The 13635-nt window shown below is 47.6% G+C and overlaps 1 protein-coding gene across 1 annotated transcript in view; it reads right to left on the minus strand.

The window, feature by feature from the left end:
- The window catches only part of LOC119966927 (probable tubulin polyglutamylase ttll-15), a 74756-nt gene that overhangs the window by 4664 nt on the left and 56457 nt on the right, over positions 1-13635 (minus strand). Inside the window, exons 5-6 of the mRNA XM_038798885.1 lie at positions 8628-8721; positions 6436-6549 (exon numbers count right to left, since the gene is read on the minus strand). Coding sequence (XP_038654813.1) covers positions 6436-6549; positions 8628-8721 — 208 coding nt within the window. The remainder of the gene's footprint in view (positions 1-6435; positions 6550-8627; positions 8722-13635) is intronic.

Below are 13635 nucleotides of genomic sequence, written 5' to 3' on the forward strand. Positions count from 1 at the left end.
CACAGGGACATGTCTGTCCTACACTCTAATCAACTTTTCCTTAAAAGACTCCCACATTTCAAATGTGGATTTACCCTTAAACAGCTGCTCCCAATCCACATTCCCTAGCTCCTGCCGAATTTTGTTATACTCTGCCTTTCCCCAATTTAGTACTTTTCCTTTAGGACCACTCTCGGCTTTGTCCATGAGCATTCTAAAACTTACGGAATTGTGATCGCTATTCCCAAAGTAATCACCGACTGAAACTTCAACCACCTGGCCGGGATCATTCCCCAATACCAGGTCCAGTATGGCCCCTTCCCGAGTTGGACTATTTACATACTGCTCTAAAAAACTCTCCTGGATGCTCCTTACAAACTCTGCTCCATCTACGCCTCCAACACTACATGAATCCCATTCAATGTTGGGGAAGTTAAAATCTCCCATCACAACCACCCTATTGCTCCTACATTTTTCTATAATCTGTCTGCATATTTGTACCTCTACTTCATGCTCGCTTTTGGGAGGCCTGTAGTAAAGTCCCAACAATGTTACTGCACCCTTCCTATTTCTTAGCTCCACCCATATTGCCTCAGTGCTCGAATCTTCCATAGTGCCCTCCTTAATCACAGCTGTGATATCATCTCTGACCAGTAATGCAACTCCTCCACCCCTTCTACCTCCCTCTCTATTCCTCCTGAAGCATCTGTACCCTGGGATATTCAGTTGTCAGTCCTGCCCTTCCCTCAACCAAGTCTCAGTAATACCAATAACATCATATTTCCACAGTAAGAAGTCTTACAACACCAGGTTAAAGTCCAACAGGTTTGTTTCAAACACGAGCTTTCGGAGCACGGCTCCTTCTTCAGGTGAATGGAAAGGCTTGTTCCAGAAATGTTTATATAGACACAGTCAGAGATGCCCCGGAATGCGAGCACCTGCAGGCAATCAAATCATCAAAGATGCAGAGAGAGAGGTAACTCCAGGTTAAAGAGGTGTGAATTGTCCCAAGCCAGTTCAGTCGGTAGGCCTCTGCAAGTCCAGGCTTGTTGGTGGGGGCCGAATGTAATGCGACATGAATCCCAGATCCCGGTTGAGTCCGCATTCATGCGTGCGGAACTTAGCTATAAGTTTTTGCTCAGCAATTTTGCGTTGTCGCGTCTCCTGAAGGCCTCCTTGTAGAATGCTGACCCGGAGATCAGAGGCTGAATGTCCTTGACTGCTGAAGTGTTCCCCAACTGGAAGGGAACAGACCTGCCTATCAGCAGCTATCTATCAACAGGCAGGTCTGTTCCCTTCCAGTTGGGGAACACTTCAGCAGTCAAGGACATTCAGCCTCTGATCTCCGGGTCAGCATTCTACAAGGAGGCCTTCAGGAGACGCGACAACGCAAAATTGCTGAGCAAAAACTTATAGCTAAGTTCCGCACGCATGAATGCGGACTCAACCGGGATCTGGGATTCATGTCGCATTACATTCGGCCCCCACCAACAAGCCTGGACTTGCAGAGGCCTACCGACTGAACTGGCTTGGGACAATTCACACCTCTTTAACCTGGAGTTACCTCTCTCTCTGCATCTTTGATGATTTGATTGCCTGCAGGTGCTCGCATTCCGGGGCATCTCTGACTGTGTCTATATAAACATTTCTGGAACAAGCCTTTCCATTCACCTGAAGAAGGAGCCGTGCTCCGAAAGCTCGTGTTTGAAACAAACCTGTTGGACTTTAACCTGGTGTTGTAAGACTTCTTACTGTGCTCACCCCAGTCCAACGCCGGCATCTCCACATCATCATATTTCCAGGTTCTAATCCAAGCCCTAAGTTCATCTGCCTTACCTGCTACACTTCTCGCATTAAAACAAATGCACCTCAGACCACCTGTCCCTTTGCGATCATCATCTCTTCCCCGTCTACTCTTCCCCTTAGTCACATTGAGTTTATTATCCAGTACCTTACTGGCTTTAGTTGCTGCCTCTTTACTGACCTCTAACTTCCTAATCTGGTTCCCATCCCCCTGCCACATTAGTTTGAAACCTCCCCAACAGTGTTAGCAAAAGCACCCCCTAGGACATTGGTTCCAGTCCTGCCCAGGTGTAGACCATCCGGTTTATAATGGTCCCACCGCCCCAGAACCGGTTCCAAATGTCCCACAAATCTGAACCCCTCCCTCCTGCACCATCTCTCAAGCCACGTATTCATTCTGACTATTCTTGAATTTCTACTCTGACTGTCTCGTGGCACTGGTAGCAATCCTGAGATTACTACCTTTGAGGTCCTACTTTTTAACTTGTCTCCTAACTTCCTAAATTCTGATTGTAGGACTCATCCCGTTTTTTACCTATATCGTTGGTGCCTATATGCACCACGACAACTGGCTGTTCACCCTCCCCCTTTAGTATGTCCTGCAGCCGATCTGAGACATCCCTGACCCGTGTACCCGGGAGGCAACATACTATTCGTGAGTCTTGTTTTCAACCACAGAAACGCCTGTCTACTCCCCTTACGATTGACTCCCCTATGACTATAGCCCTGCCAGTCTTTTTCCCGCCCTTCTGTGCAGCAGAGCCAGCCACGATGCCATGAGCCTGGCTACTACTGCCTTCCCCTGGTGAGTCATCTCCCCCAACAGTATCCAAGACGGTATACCTGTTTTGGAGGGAGATGACCGCAAGGGACACCTGCACTGCCTTCCTGCTCTTTCTCTGCCTTTTGGTCACCCATTCCCTGTCTCCCTCACCAATCCTAATCTGCGGTGTGACCAACTCACTGAATGTGCTATCCACGACCTCCTCAGCATCGTGGATGCTCCAAAGTGAGTCCATCCGCAGCTCCAGAGCCGTCATGCGGTCAAACAGGAGCTGCAGCTGGACACACTTCCCGCACATGAAGGAGTCAGGGGCATCGGCCGCGTCCCTGAACTCCCACATAGAGCACGAGGAGCATAACACGGGTCTGGGATCTCCTGCCATTTTTACCCTTTACCTTAACTGACTACAAAATATACTATCAAATAATTAATAAGTGAAAGGAACAAAGATTTTACTTACCAATCACAATACTCACCAACACACCAAGAGTTACATTTCTCCAAGCTGCTGCTAATTGGAGCACTTTCCTTACCAGCCAATCAGGCCACTGCTTGCTGTGATGTCACTCTTCAAAGTAAGTTTGTAAAGTTTTAAAGAGGTAAACTTACCTTCCCAACGACCCCTCGCCACTGCTCCTGCCGAAAATCTGAAGGCTGCTGCTCCTTATCACCAGTCTTTTTCTTTTGGTTAGAGGAGGAGGGCGGGTGGGAGACACTACACGTGTAGTGTCTCGGGTTTAGCCGCTGCCCAAATATATCAGTTCACTCACCTTCCCAGAGTGCAATTTGACCGCTCCCACTCAGCTCCTCCCACGCACTGCTCCTGCAAGGTAAGTTTTTTAAATAGGAAAACTTACCGGTCCCGCTCAGCTCCTCCCACGCACTACTCCTGCAAGGTAAGTTTTTAAAATAGGAAAACTTACCCTTCCAACAGCCCCCTGGTTACTGCTCTCACTGAAAAAGCACACTCCACCCTCCTGAAATGGCTGGAACATGGTGTTGGAACCGAAGGTGGACAGGTCTCAATTGCGCTTGCTGGCCCAGTCCGAGGGGAGGGGGGGGGGGGGGGGACACAATGTAGTTGGCTGGGCTCATGAGGGAGGTGGGAGGAGTGGACCCATGGAGGTTCTTACATCCGAGGGAACGGGTTTTTCTATCCAATACACAAACTGTATTCGATGATTTACTTTTTCATGGTGGTGGAGGCGAATTAGGCCACTCGGCCCATCGAGTCTGCTCTGCCATTCAATCATATTTCTCATCCCCATTCTCCTGCCTTCTCCCCATAACCCCTGATCCCCTTATTAATCTATCTCTGTCTTAAAGACACTCAGTGATTTGGCCTCCACAGCCTTCTGCGGCAAAATGTTCCATAGATTCACCACCCTCTGGCTGAAGAAATTCCTCCTCATCTGTGTTAAAGGATCGTCCCTGTGTCCTCTGCTTCTAGTTTTTCCTACATCCTCGCCACGTCCACTCTGTCCAGTGTAGCCACCTGGGTGGCCGCTGCTCAACACAAAATGGAAGATTGCAAGGAATGCAGGGAAAATGGACATGTTGTAAGGCAAACAGATTGCAAAGCGATTGTATATTGGGACGACTGCAGAAACCAGTTTTGACTGTTGCAGAAACCAGCCAGCAGTGTGAAAAGAAACCAGTTAACATACTAATGAGGCAATACCGGGCGATCCCCAGATACAATGGAAACAAGTTAAACACAGATCGATACATTCTATGGAAGGCCAGACCCTTTGGAGCCAGAGAAGCCCAAAACAATAATGCCCAAGAACCGCCCCAGCGACCGAGGAACTGCCCCATGATTGGAGGGTTCAAACATAATCGATTGGGAAGAGACCCAATCGATTCCAAGCAGGTAAGGGAGTCCGCCCAAAGGGGCGCGGGCCCCCTGGGACCTATAAAAGAAAGGTCCCACACATGGTTCAGTCTCCTGGCTCCTGTCTCCTGATCCAGCCTTCGGACAGCAGCCACCAACAAGTAAGTGCCTCCCAACGACCGCTACCAGAGATAGGCACTCCTGACCCCCTTTTTAATTGATACCAACCTGAAGTCTGCAGACCAGAGCAGAGCAAGAGGCCTTGTTCCCTGACCCAGCAGTTCCTTCGAGATAAGTATTAGTTGTTTAGCGGTAGGAGTAAGTTTAATCCTTTTAGCGTGTGCATGGGTAGTTATTATAATTGTATTATAATAAACTCTAGTTGTTTGGACTTACTAATTGGTATACGGTTTTATTGCTTTGAACTTCACCTTGAAGCCTGTGGCAGTGTCTTAACGGCACCTGGCGACTCCAGAGCTTAGGACAAGAAACAGAGCCAAATTGAGTGTTAAGCACACTCACCCAGAACGACCAACACCAGGCCTCGCAGTATCCTGTAAGTTTCAATAAGATCCCCCCATATCCTTCTAAACTCCAACGAGTACAGACCCAGAGTCCTCAACCGTTCCTCATACGACAAGCTCTTCATTCCAGGGATCATTCTTGTGAACCTGCTCTGGACCCTTTCCAAGGCCAGCACATCCTTCCTTAGATACGGGGCCCAAAACTGCTGACAATACTCCAAATGGGGTCTGACCAGAGCCTTATACAGCCTCAGAAGTACATCCCTGGTCTTGTATTCTAGCCCTCTCGACATGAATGCTAACATTGCATTTGCCATCCTAACTGCCAACTGAACATGCACAAAAACCTTTAGAGAAATGCGGACAAGGACTCCCAAGTCCCTTTGTGCTTCTGATTTTCTGAGCACTTTTCCATTTAGAAAATAGGCACATGCAGTGCAGGATTTTGCAAGGAAGGTTTCCCCGACCGTCCCGATAGTACCAGCCTCCTCGTTCCTGGATGCGGGGGTGTTGGAGAGGGGGGCCGCTTCGGTGATAACGGGAGGTCCTGGAGGAGGATAGGGTGTCCATGGAGGCGATTAAGGTGAAGTGGGAGGAGGAACTGGCTGGCGGGGGGGGGGGGGGGGGGGGGGGGGGGGGGGCGCGCTGGAAGAGGGACTGCGATGTGAGGTGCTGCTCAGGGTAAATGCCTCGACTTCATGTGCGAGTTTAGAGTTGATCAGCTGAAGGTAGTGTACAGGACGCACCTCACAAAATCAAGGATGAGCCGGCTGTTCGAGGGGGTGGAGGATGTCTGTAAGCGATGTGGGAGGGGCCCTGTGAACCATGTTCATATGTTTTGGTCCTGTCTGAAGCTGGAAAGGTTTTGGAGGACAGTGTTTTGTACAATCCCAGGCGTCTTACATGTGGGTGTCCAGCTCGGGCCCCTAGAAGCCATATTCGGGGGGTCGGACCGTTCTGAACAGCAGGCGGGTGTAGGGGCAGGTTTTTTAGCCTTCGCCTCGCTGACGGGTCCTGTTGTGGTAGAGGTCAGCTTGTCTACCCTGTGCCTCGGCTTGGCGGGGAGGCCTGCTGGAGTTTGTGACCCTGGAGAAGGTGAAGTTCAAGCTGAAGGGGGTGAAGAAGGGGTTCTACAATTCCTGCGGTTGTTCATCAGGCACTTTCAGAAGTTGGTTACTGTTGATTGTTGTGAGGGGGGGGGTTCGTTTTTTTTTGTTTGGTTGGTGTCGTTTTTGTATTGAGAAAATGGTGAAAATCTGTCAAATAAAAATACTTTAAAAAAATAACATTGAGGGGGCCACAGTTCAAAGTAGGCAATTTGATTTGTTTGATGCAAAGTAATGTTGTTTTATATTTTGTACAATCCTCTTCTACACAAGTGGCCTCTTTACTCTCGACAGTAAGGGCTCTGCCTCTTTTTCTATTTGAATGTTCCTGTGGTTCTTTCTCTCTCCCTCCTCCCAAGCTGAATTTACCCCTGTGTGTTTTATCAATTAGAACAAGTTTATTACCATTGGCTGAGGAACCACACGTCTGGTGTTTCCTCGATTCACATGCTCCAGGAAAGCTTCTTCCAGGACAGACTTCAGCCTGGTCGAGAGACAATGTCCACATAGTTTGCACGTCTTCAATGAAAGATAAGAAAACTGAGTTAGTGCACTGTCCAAATTGTGATAGGAAATGTCTTCCTTCTGCAGCAGCTACATGTGGAAGCTAATCATCTCTCCCTGTACAATACAAACACAGGGGAAAACTTATCATGATCTACCACCAGATTACCATCTTTGGGAGTGGTTATATTGGTTGGCACCAAGGCTAACACAGTCACTGGGTGATGGTGGATGGAAAATTTTCAGACTGGAGACCAGTTACCAGCGGTGTACCACAGGGATCAGTGCTGGGTCCTCTGCTATTTGTGATTTTTATCAATGACTTGGAGGAGGGGGCTGAAGGGTGGGTCAGTAAATTTGCTGATGACACCAAGATTGGTGGAGTAGTGGATGAGGTGGAGGGCTGCTGTAGGCTGCAAAGAGACATTGATAGGCAGAGCTGGGCCGAAAAATGGCAGATGGAGTTTAACCCTGATAAGTGCGAGGTTATTCATTTTGGTAGGACAAATTTGAATGTGGATTACAGGGTCAACGGCAGGGTTCTGAGGGATGTGGAGGAACAGAGAGATCTTGGGGTTCATGTCCACAGATCTCTGAAGGTTGCCACTCAAGTGGATAGAGCCGTGAAGAAGGCCAAAAGTGTGTTAGCGTTTATTAACAGGGGGCTTGAGTTTAAGAGCCGCGGGGTTATGCTGCAACTATACATCACCCTGGTGAGACCACATTTGGAGTATTGTGTGCAATTCTGGTCACCTCACTATAGGAAGGATGTGGAAGCATTGGAAAGGGTGCAAAGGAGATTTACCAGGATGCTGCCTGGTTTGCAGGATAGGTCTTATGAGGAAAGGTTGAGGGAGCTAGGGCTTTTCACTTTGGAGCGGAGGAGGATGAGAGGCGACTTAATAGAGGTTTATAAGATGGTGAGGGGATAGATAGAGTGGATGTTCAGAGACTATTTCCTCGGGTGGATGTAGCTGTTACAAGGGGGCATAGCTATAAGATTCAGGGTGGGAGATATAGGAGGGATGTCCGAGGTAGGTTCTTTACTCTAGAGAGTGGTTAGGGTGTGGAATGGACTGCCTGCTGTGATAGTGAGTCGGACACTTTAGGAACTTTCAAGCGGTTATTGGATAGGCACATGGAGCACACCAGAATGACAGGGAGTGGGATAGCTTGATCTTGATTTCGGACAATGCTCGGCTCAACATCAAGGCCCAAAGGGCCTGTTCTGTGCTGTGTTCTATATCTCCACAGTAATCAGTCCTGTCACCCAGGGTAACATTTAAAAAAAAATTTAGAGTACCCAATTCATTTTTTCCAATTAAGGGGCAATTTAGCGTGGCCAATCCATCTACCCTGCACATCTTTGGGTTGTGGGGGTGAAACCCAGGCAAATACGGGGAGAATGTGCAAACTCCACACGGACAGTGACCCAGAGCTGGGATCGAACCTGGGACCTCGACGTTGTGAGGCAGCAGTGCTAATCACTGGGCCACCGTGCTGCCGTTACCCAGGGTAACATGACCTGAAGTCACATATGCTGTGAGAAAGGAATCCAGTTCCATTTCCCCCAGTTAATTTTCATGATTAAATCTTTACTGTGAGGCAAGACATATCACTCCAACGACAGAATGACCCTTCCATACTCTACCCCAACACATAAAAACACCTGCAAAAGATCTATCATAATAATGATAACCTTTTATTGTCACAAGCAGGCTTACGTTAACACTGCAATGAGGTTACTGTGAAAAGCCCCTAGTCGCCACATTCTGGTGCCTGTTCGGGTACACAGAGGGAAAATTCAGAATTCTCAGCTAGTACGGGAATTGAACCCGCGCTGCTGACCTTTTTCTGCATTATAAACCAGCTGTCTAGCCCACTGAGCTAAACCAGCCCATGGTGATTCTGTGTGAACGAGTCCCAAATCACTGTCATGCTGACTGAAAATTGTCTATTGGGAGTTACTGGCCTCTACTGAACCAGTGGGAGACACCGAGTGAAACACAAAACAAAATGTTGCTCCTTTCCCACACTCACACAAACTGCAAGAAGCCATTTCAAATGTTTTTATTTGTGGCTTCTCTAAGTACCTTTATATCACAGGAGGTGCAGTTCTCGATGCAGTGAGCAGGATATATCTGGATGTCCCTCTCGTTAACAAGCATTTCACTGGCCTCATTAAAGCTGTGAAGAAGAAAGGGAGATTGGCATTATTTGTTATTGTGAGAAAGAAGTTCTATTTGTTTGGGGCAAAGCCTCTTCCCATCCTTCCTCACCTTACCAAATCAGCATAATCCTTTATTCCCTTCTCCCTGATATTTAACTTCCTATTAAATGCATTTGCGCTATTCGTTCCAGCTATCCCCTTTAAGAGTTCCTCTTTGCCTGTCTAAAATATTTTGACTTCTTTCCTGGTCCCTTTGATGCCAATTCTGCAGCATTGAGTACTACAGCTGGCATGTTGCTGTGGCCCACAGACTTTGCTGTATCCAATGTAGTTAGCTGGCTCCTTAAATCACGTGGAGCAAACCTAATTGGCTGAAGACTGGAATCCATGATGGTGGAAAATGCAGGAGAACAAAAGAGCCCCAGAAATAGGAGCAGGAGTAGAACATATGGTCTGTCGAACCCGCTCAGCCGGTCAATATGGTCTTGGCTGATTTTGGGCTTCAAATCCATTTTCCTGTCCGTTTCCCATATCCTGAATTCCCTGAGAGACCAAACCTCTGTGTATCCCAGCCTTAAATGTATTCAATGATAGAGCAGCCACAATGCTCAGGAGTAGATTTCCAAAAATTCACAACCCTTTGAGTGAAGTAATTTCTCCGAAATGGCCAGTCCCTTATCCTGATACTGTGGACAAAAACTCTCAACGTCTATCCTACCCAGCCCCTAAAGGATTTTTATAGGTTTGAATCTCTCATTCTTCCAAACTCCACAGAATATAAGCCCAATTCACTTAGCCTCTCATCACAGGGCAACCCCCTCATCCCAGGGACCAATCTAATGAATCTTTGCTGTATCACTTCCAATACGGGTATATCCTTTCTAAATGTGGAGATCAGAACTGCAAGCAGTATTCCAGATGTGGTCTCACCAAAACCTGTACAATTGTAACAAGACTTTATTCTTGTTCTCCACTTCCACTGCGATAAGCCTACATGTCATTTGCCTTCAAATAGCTCTCTGCACCTGCATGCTAACTTCCTGTGCTCCTTGTACAAGCACACCCAAGTCTCTTTGAACATCAACACTTACAAGTTCACATTTTAAAAAATATATTCGGCATGGTGGCACAGTGGTTAGCATTGCTGGCCCACAGCGCCAGGGACCCGGGTCCAATTGCAGTCTCGATAACTGTGTGAAGTTTGTATATTCTCCCCGTGTCTTCGTGGGTTTCCTCCGGGTGCCCCGATTTCCTCCCGCAGTCCAAAGATGTGCAGGTTAGGTGGATTGGCCGTAATAAAATTGCCCCTTAGCCTCCAAAGATGTGCAGGTTAGGTGGATTGACCATGATAAAATTGACTCTTAACCTCCAAAGATGTGCAGGTTAGGTGGATTGACTATGATAAAATTGCCCCTTAGCCTCCAAAGATGCGCTGGTTCGGTGGGGTTACATGTTATGGAGATAGCGCGGGTGTGTGGGCCGAGGTAGGATGATCTTTCAGAGGGTTGGTTCAGGCTTGAAGGGCTGAATGGCCTCCTTCGGCACTTGTATGGATTCTATCGATCTATGGATTCAGTTCTGCTTTTCACACTTCCCTTCATTATATTGCATTCACCATCTTGTTGCCCACTCACTTAACCTGCCTATATCTCTTTGCAGCCTCTCATTGCCCTCCCCACAGCTTACCTAGCTTGGTATCATCAGCAAAGTTTGATACCATACTCTTATTTTAAGCTAAGTCATTAATATGGCATGGAACATGGAATTCCATCCCGATATATGACTGCAAGGGGATCATAAAATTGGTGCAATTCAACTCTGGTGGGAGAATATTGGGCTGAATGCTCCGATTTTGAGGCTATGTCCGGAGGAAGTGTCTAGTTCTACGAAGAAAAAAAATCGGTGCGGTCCCAGCACCGATCCTCTGACCAGTGAGGAGCCAGCAGCCGCGCTACATAAAACACACGGCCTTCACAAAATAAACGGTCGGACAATGGGCGGGATCCTCTGTTTGAGAGACTATGGGCTGGATCCTCTGTTTGAGAGACTATGGGCTGGATTCTCTGTTTGAGAGACTATGGGCTGGATTCTCTGTTTGAGAGACTATGGGCTGGATTCTCTGTTTGAGAGACTATGGGCTGGATCCTCTGTTTGAGAGACTATGGGCTGGATTCTCTGTTTGAGAGACTATGGGCTGGATCCTCTGTTTGAGAGACTATGGGCTGGATTCTCTGTTTGAGAGACTATGGGCTGGATCCTCTGAGAGACTATGGGTTAGATTCTCTGTTTGAGAGACTATGGGCTGGATCCTCTGTTTGAGAGACTATGGGTTGGATTCTCTGTTTGAGAGACTATGGGTTAGATTCTCTGTTTGAGAGACTATGGGCTGGATCCTCTGTTTGAGAGACTATGGGCTGGATTCTCTGTTTGAGAGACTATGGGCTGGATTCTCTGTTTGAGAGACTATGGGCTGGATTCTCTGTTTGAGAGACTATGGGCTGGATTCTCTGTTTGAGAGACTATGGGCTGGATTCTCTGTTTGAGAGACTATGGGCTGGATCCTCTGTTTGAGAGACTATGGGCTGGATCCTCTGTTTGAGAGACTATGGGCTGGATTCTCTGTTTGAGAGACTATGGGCTGGATCCTCTGTTTGAGAGACTATGGGCTGGATTCTCTGTTTGAGAGACTATGGGCTGGATTCTCTGTTTGAGAGACTATGGGCTGGATTCTCTGTTTGAGAGACTATGGGCTGGATTCTCTGTTTGAGAGACTATGGGCTGGATTCTCTGTTTGAGAGACTATGGGCTGGATTCTCTGTTTGAGAGACTATGGGCTGGATCCTCTGTTTGAGAGACTATGGGCTGGATTCTCTGTTTGAGAGACTATGGGCTGGATCCTCTGTTTGAGAGACTATGGGCTGGATTCTCTGTTTGAGAGACTATGGGCTGGATTCTCTGTTTGAGAGACTATGGGCTGGATTCTCTGTTTGAGAGACTATGGGCTGGATTCTCTGTTTGAGAGACTATGGGCTGGATCCTCTGTTTGAGAGACTATGGGTTGGATCCTCTGTTTGAGAGACTATGAGTTGGATCCTCTGTTTGAGAGACTATGGGCTGGATCCTCTGTTTGAGAGACTATGGGCTGGATTCTCTGTTTGAGAGACTATGGGCTGGATTCTCTGTTTGAGAGACTATGGGCTGGATTCTCTGTTTGAGAGACTATGGGCTGGATTCTCTGTTTGAGAGACTATGGGCTGGATCCTCTGTTTGAGAGACTATGGGTTGGATCCTCTGTTTGAGAGACTATGAGTTGGATCCTCTGTTTGAGAGACTATGGGCTGGATTCTCTGTTTGAGAGACTATGGGCTGGATTCTCTGTTTGAGAGACTATGGGCTGGATCCTCTGTTTGAGAGACTATGGGCTGGATCCTCTGTTTGAGAGACTATGGGCTGGATCCTCTGTTTGAGAGACTATGGGCTGGATTCTCTGTTTGAGAGACTATGGGCTGGATTCTCTGTTTGAGAGACTATGGGCGGGATTCTCTGTTTGAGAGACTATGGGCTGGATCCTCTGTTTGAGAGACTATGGGCTGGATTCTCTGTTTGAGAGACTATGGGCTGGATTCTCTGTTTGAGAGACTATGGGCTGGATTCTCTGTTTGAGAGACTATGGGCTGGATTCTCTGTTTGAGAGACTATGGGTTGGATTCTCTGTTTGAGAGACTATGGGTTGGATTCTCTGTTTGAGAGACTATGGGTTAGATTCTCTGTTTGAGAGACTATGGGCTGGATTCTCTGTTTGAGAGACTATGGGTTAGATTCTCTGTTTGAGAGACTATGGGCCGGATTCTCTGTTTGAGAGACTATGGGCTGGATCCTCTGTTTGAGAGACTATGGGTTAGATTCTCTGTTTGAGAGACTATGGGCCGGATTCTCTGTTTGAGAGACTATGGGCTGGATCCTCTGAGAGACTATGGGCTGGATCCTCTGTTTGAGAGACTATGGGCTGGATCCTCTGTTTGAGAGACTATGGGCTGGATCCTCTGTTTGAGAGATTATGGGCTGGATTCTCTGTTTGAGAGACTATGGGTTAGATTCTCTGTTTGAGAGACTATGGGCTGGATTCTCTGTTTGAGAGACTATGGGCTGGATTCTCTGTTTGAGAGACTATGGGCTGGATTCTCTGTTTGAGAGACTATGGGCTGGATCCTCTGTTTGAGAGACTATGGGCTGGATCCTCTGTTTGAGAGACTATGGGTTAGATTCTCTGTTTGAGAGACTATGGGCTGGATTCTCTGTTTGAGAGACTATGGGCTGGATCCTCTGTTTGAGAGACTATGGGCTGGATTCTCTGTTTGAGAGACTATGGGCTGGATCCTCTGTTTGAGAGACTATGGGCTGGATTCTCTGTTTGAGAGACTATGGGCTGGATCCTCTGTTTGAGAGACTATGGGCTGGATTCTCTGTTTGAGAGACTATGGGCTGGATCCTCTGTTTGAGAGACTATGGGTTGGATTCTCTGTTTGAGAGACTATGGGTTGGATTCTCTGTTTGAGAGACTATGGGCTGGATTCTCTGTTTGAGAGACTATGGGCTGGATCCTCTGTTTGAGAGACTATGGGCTGGATTCTCTGTTTGAGAGACTATGGGCTGGATTCTCTGTTTGGGAGATTATCTGTTTGGGAGATTATGCCACCCCAGCAGCTTCCTTTCTGTACCTGAGCTGCTGGGGGTAACATCTAGCTTATTAAAGCCGTCAGTTGGACTACAACCTCGCTTTAGTAGTCATTGATCGTGCATCAATTTAATAAGCTAGATTTAAAGAATGGAGCTCCGAATCAAGCTGGAGTGGCTGCAACTTAGCCCCCACGCAGTAAACTCGGCAGCAACCTGCAACCACTGGCTAGCGTGCTTCAACGGCTACCTCAGAA

The sequence above is a fragment of the Scyliorhinus canicula genome, chromosome 6 (assembly GCF_902713615.1).
Source record: "Scyliorhinus canicula chromosome 6, sScyCan1.1, whole genome shotgun sequence".
Lineage (NCBI taxonomy): Eukaryota > Metazoa > Chordata > Chondrichthyes > Carcharhiniformes > Scyliorhinidae > Scyliorhinus > Scyliorhinus canicula.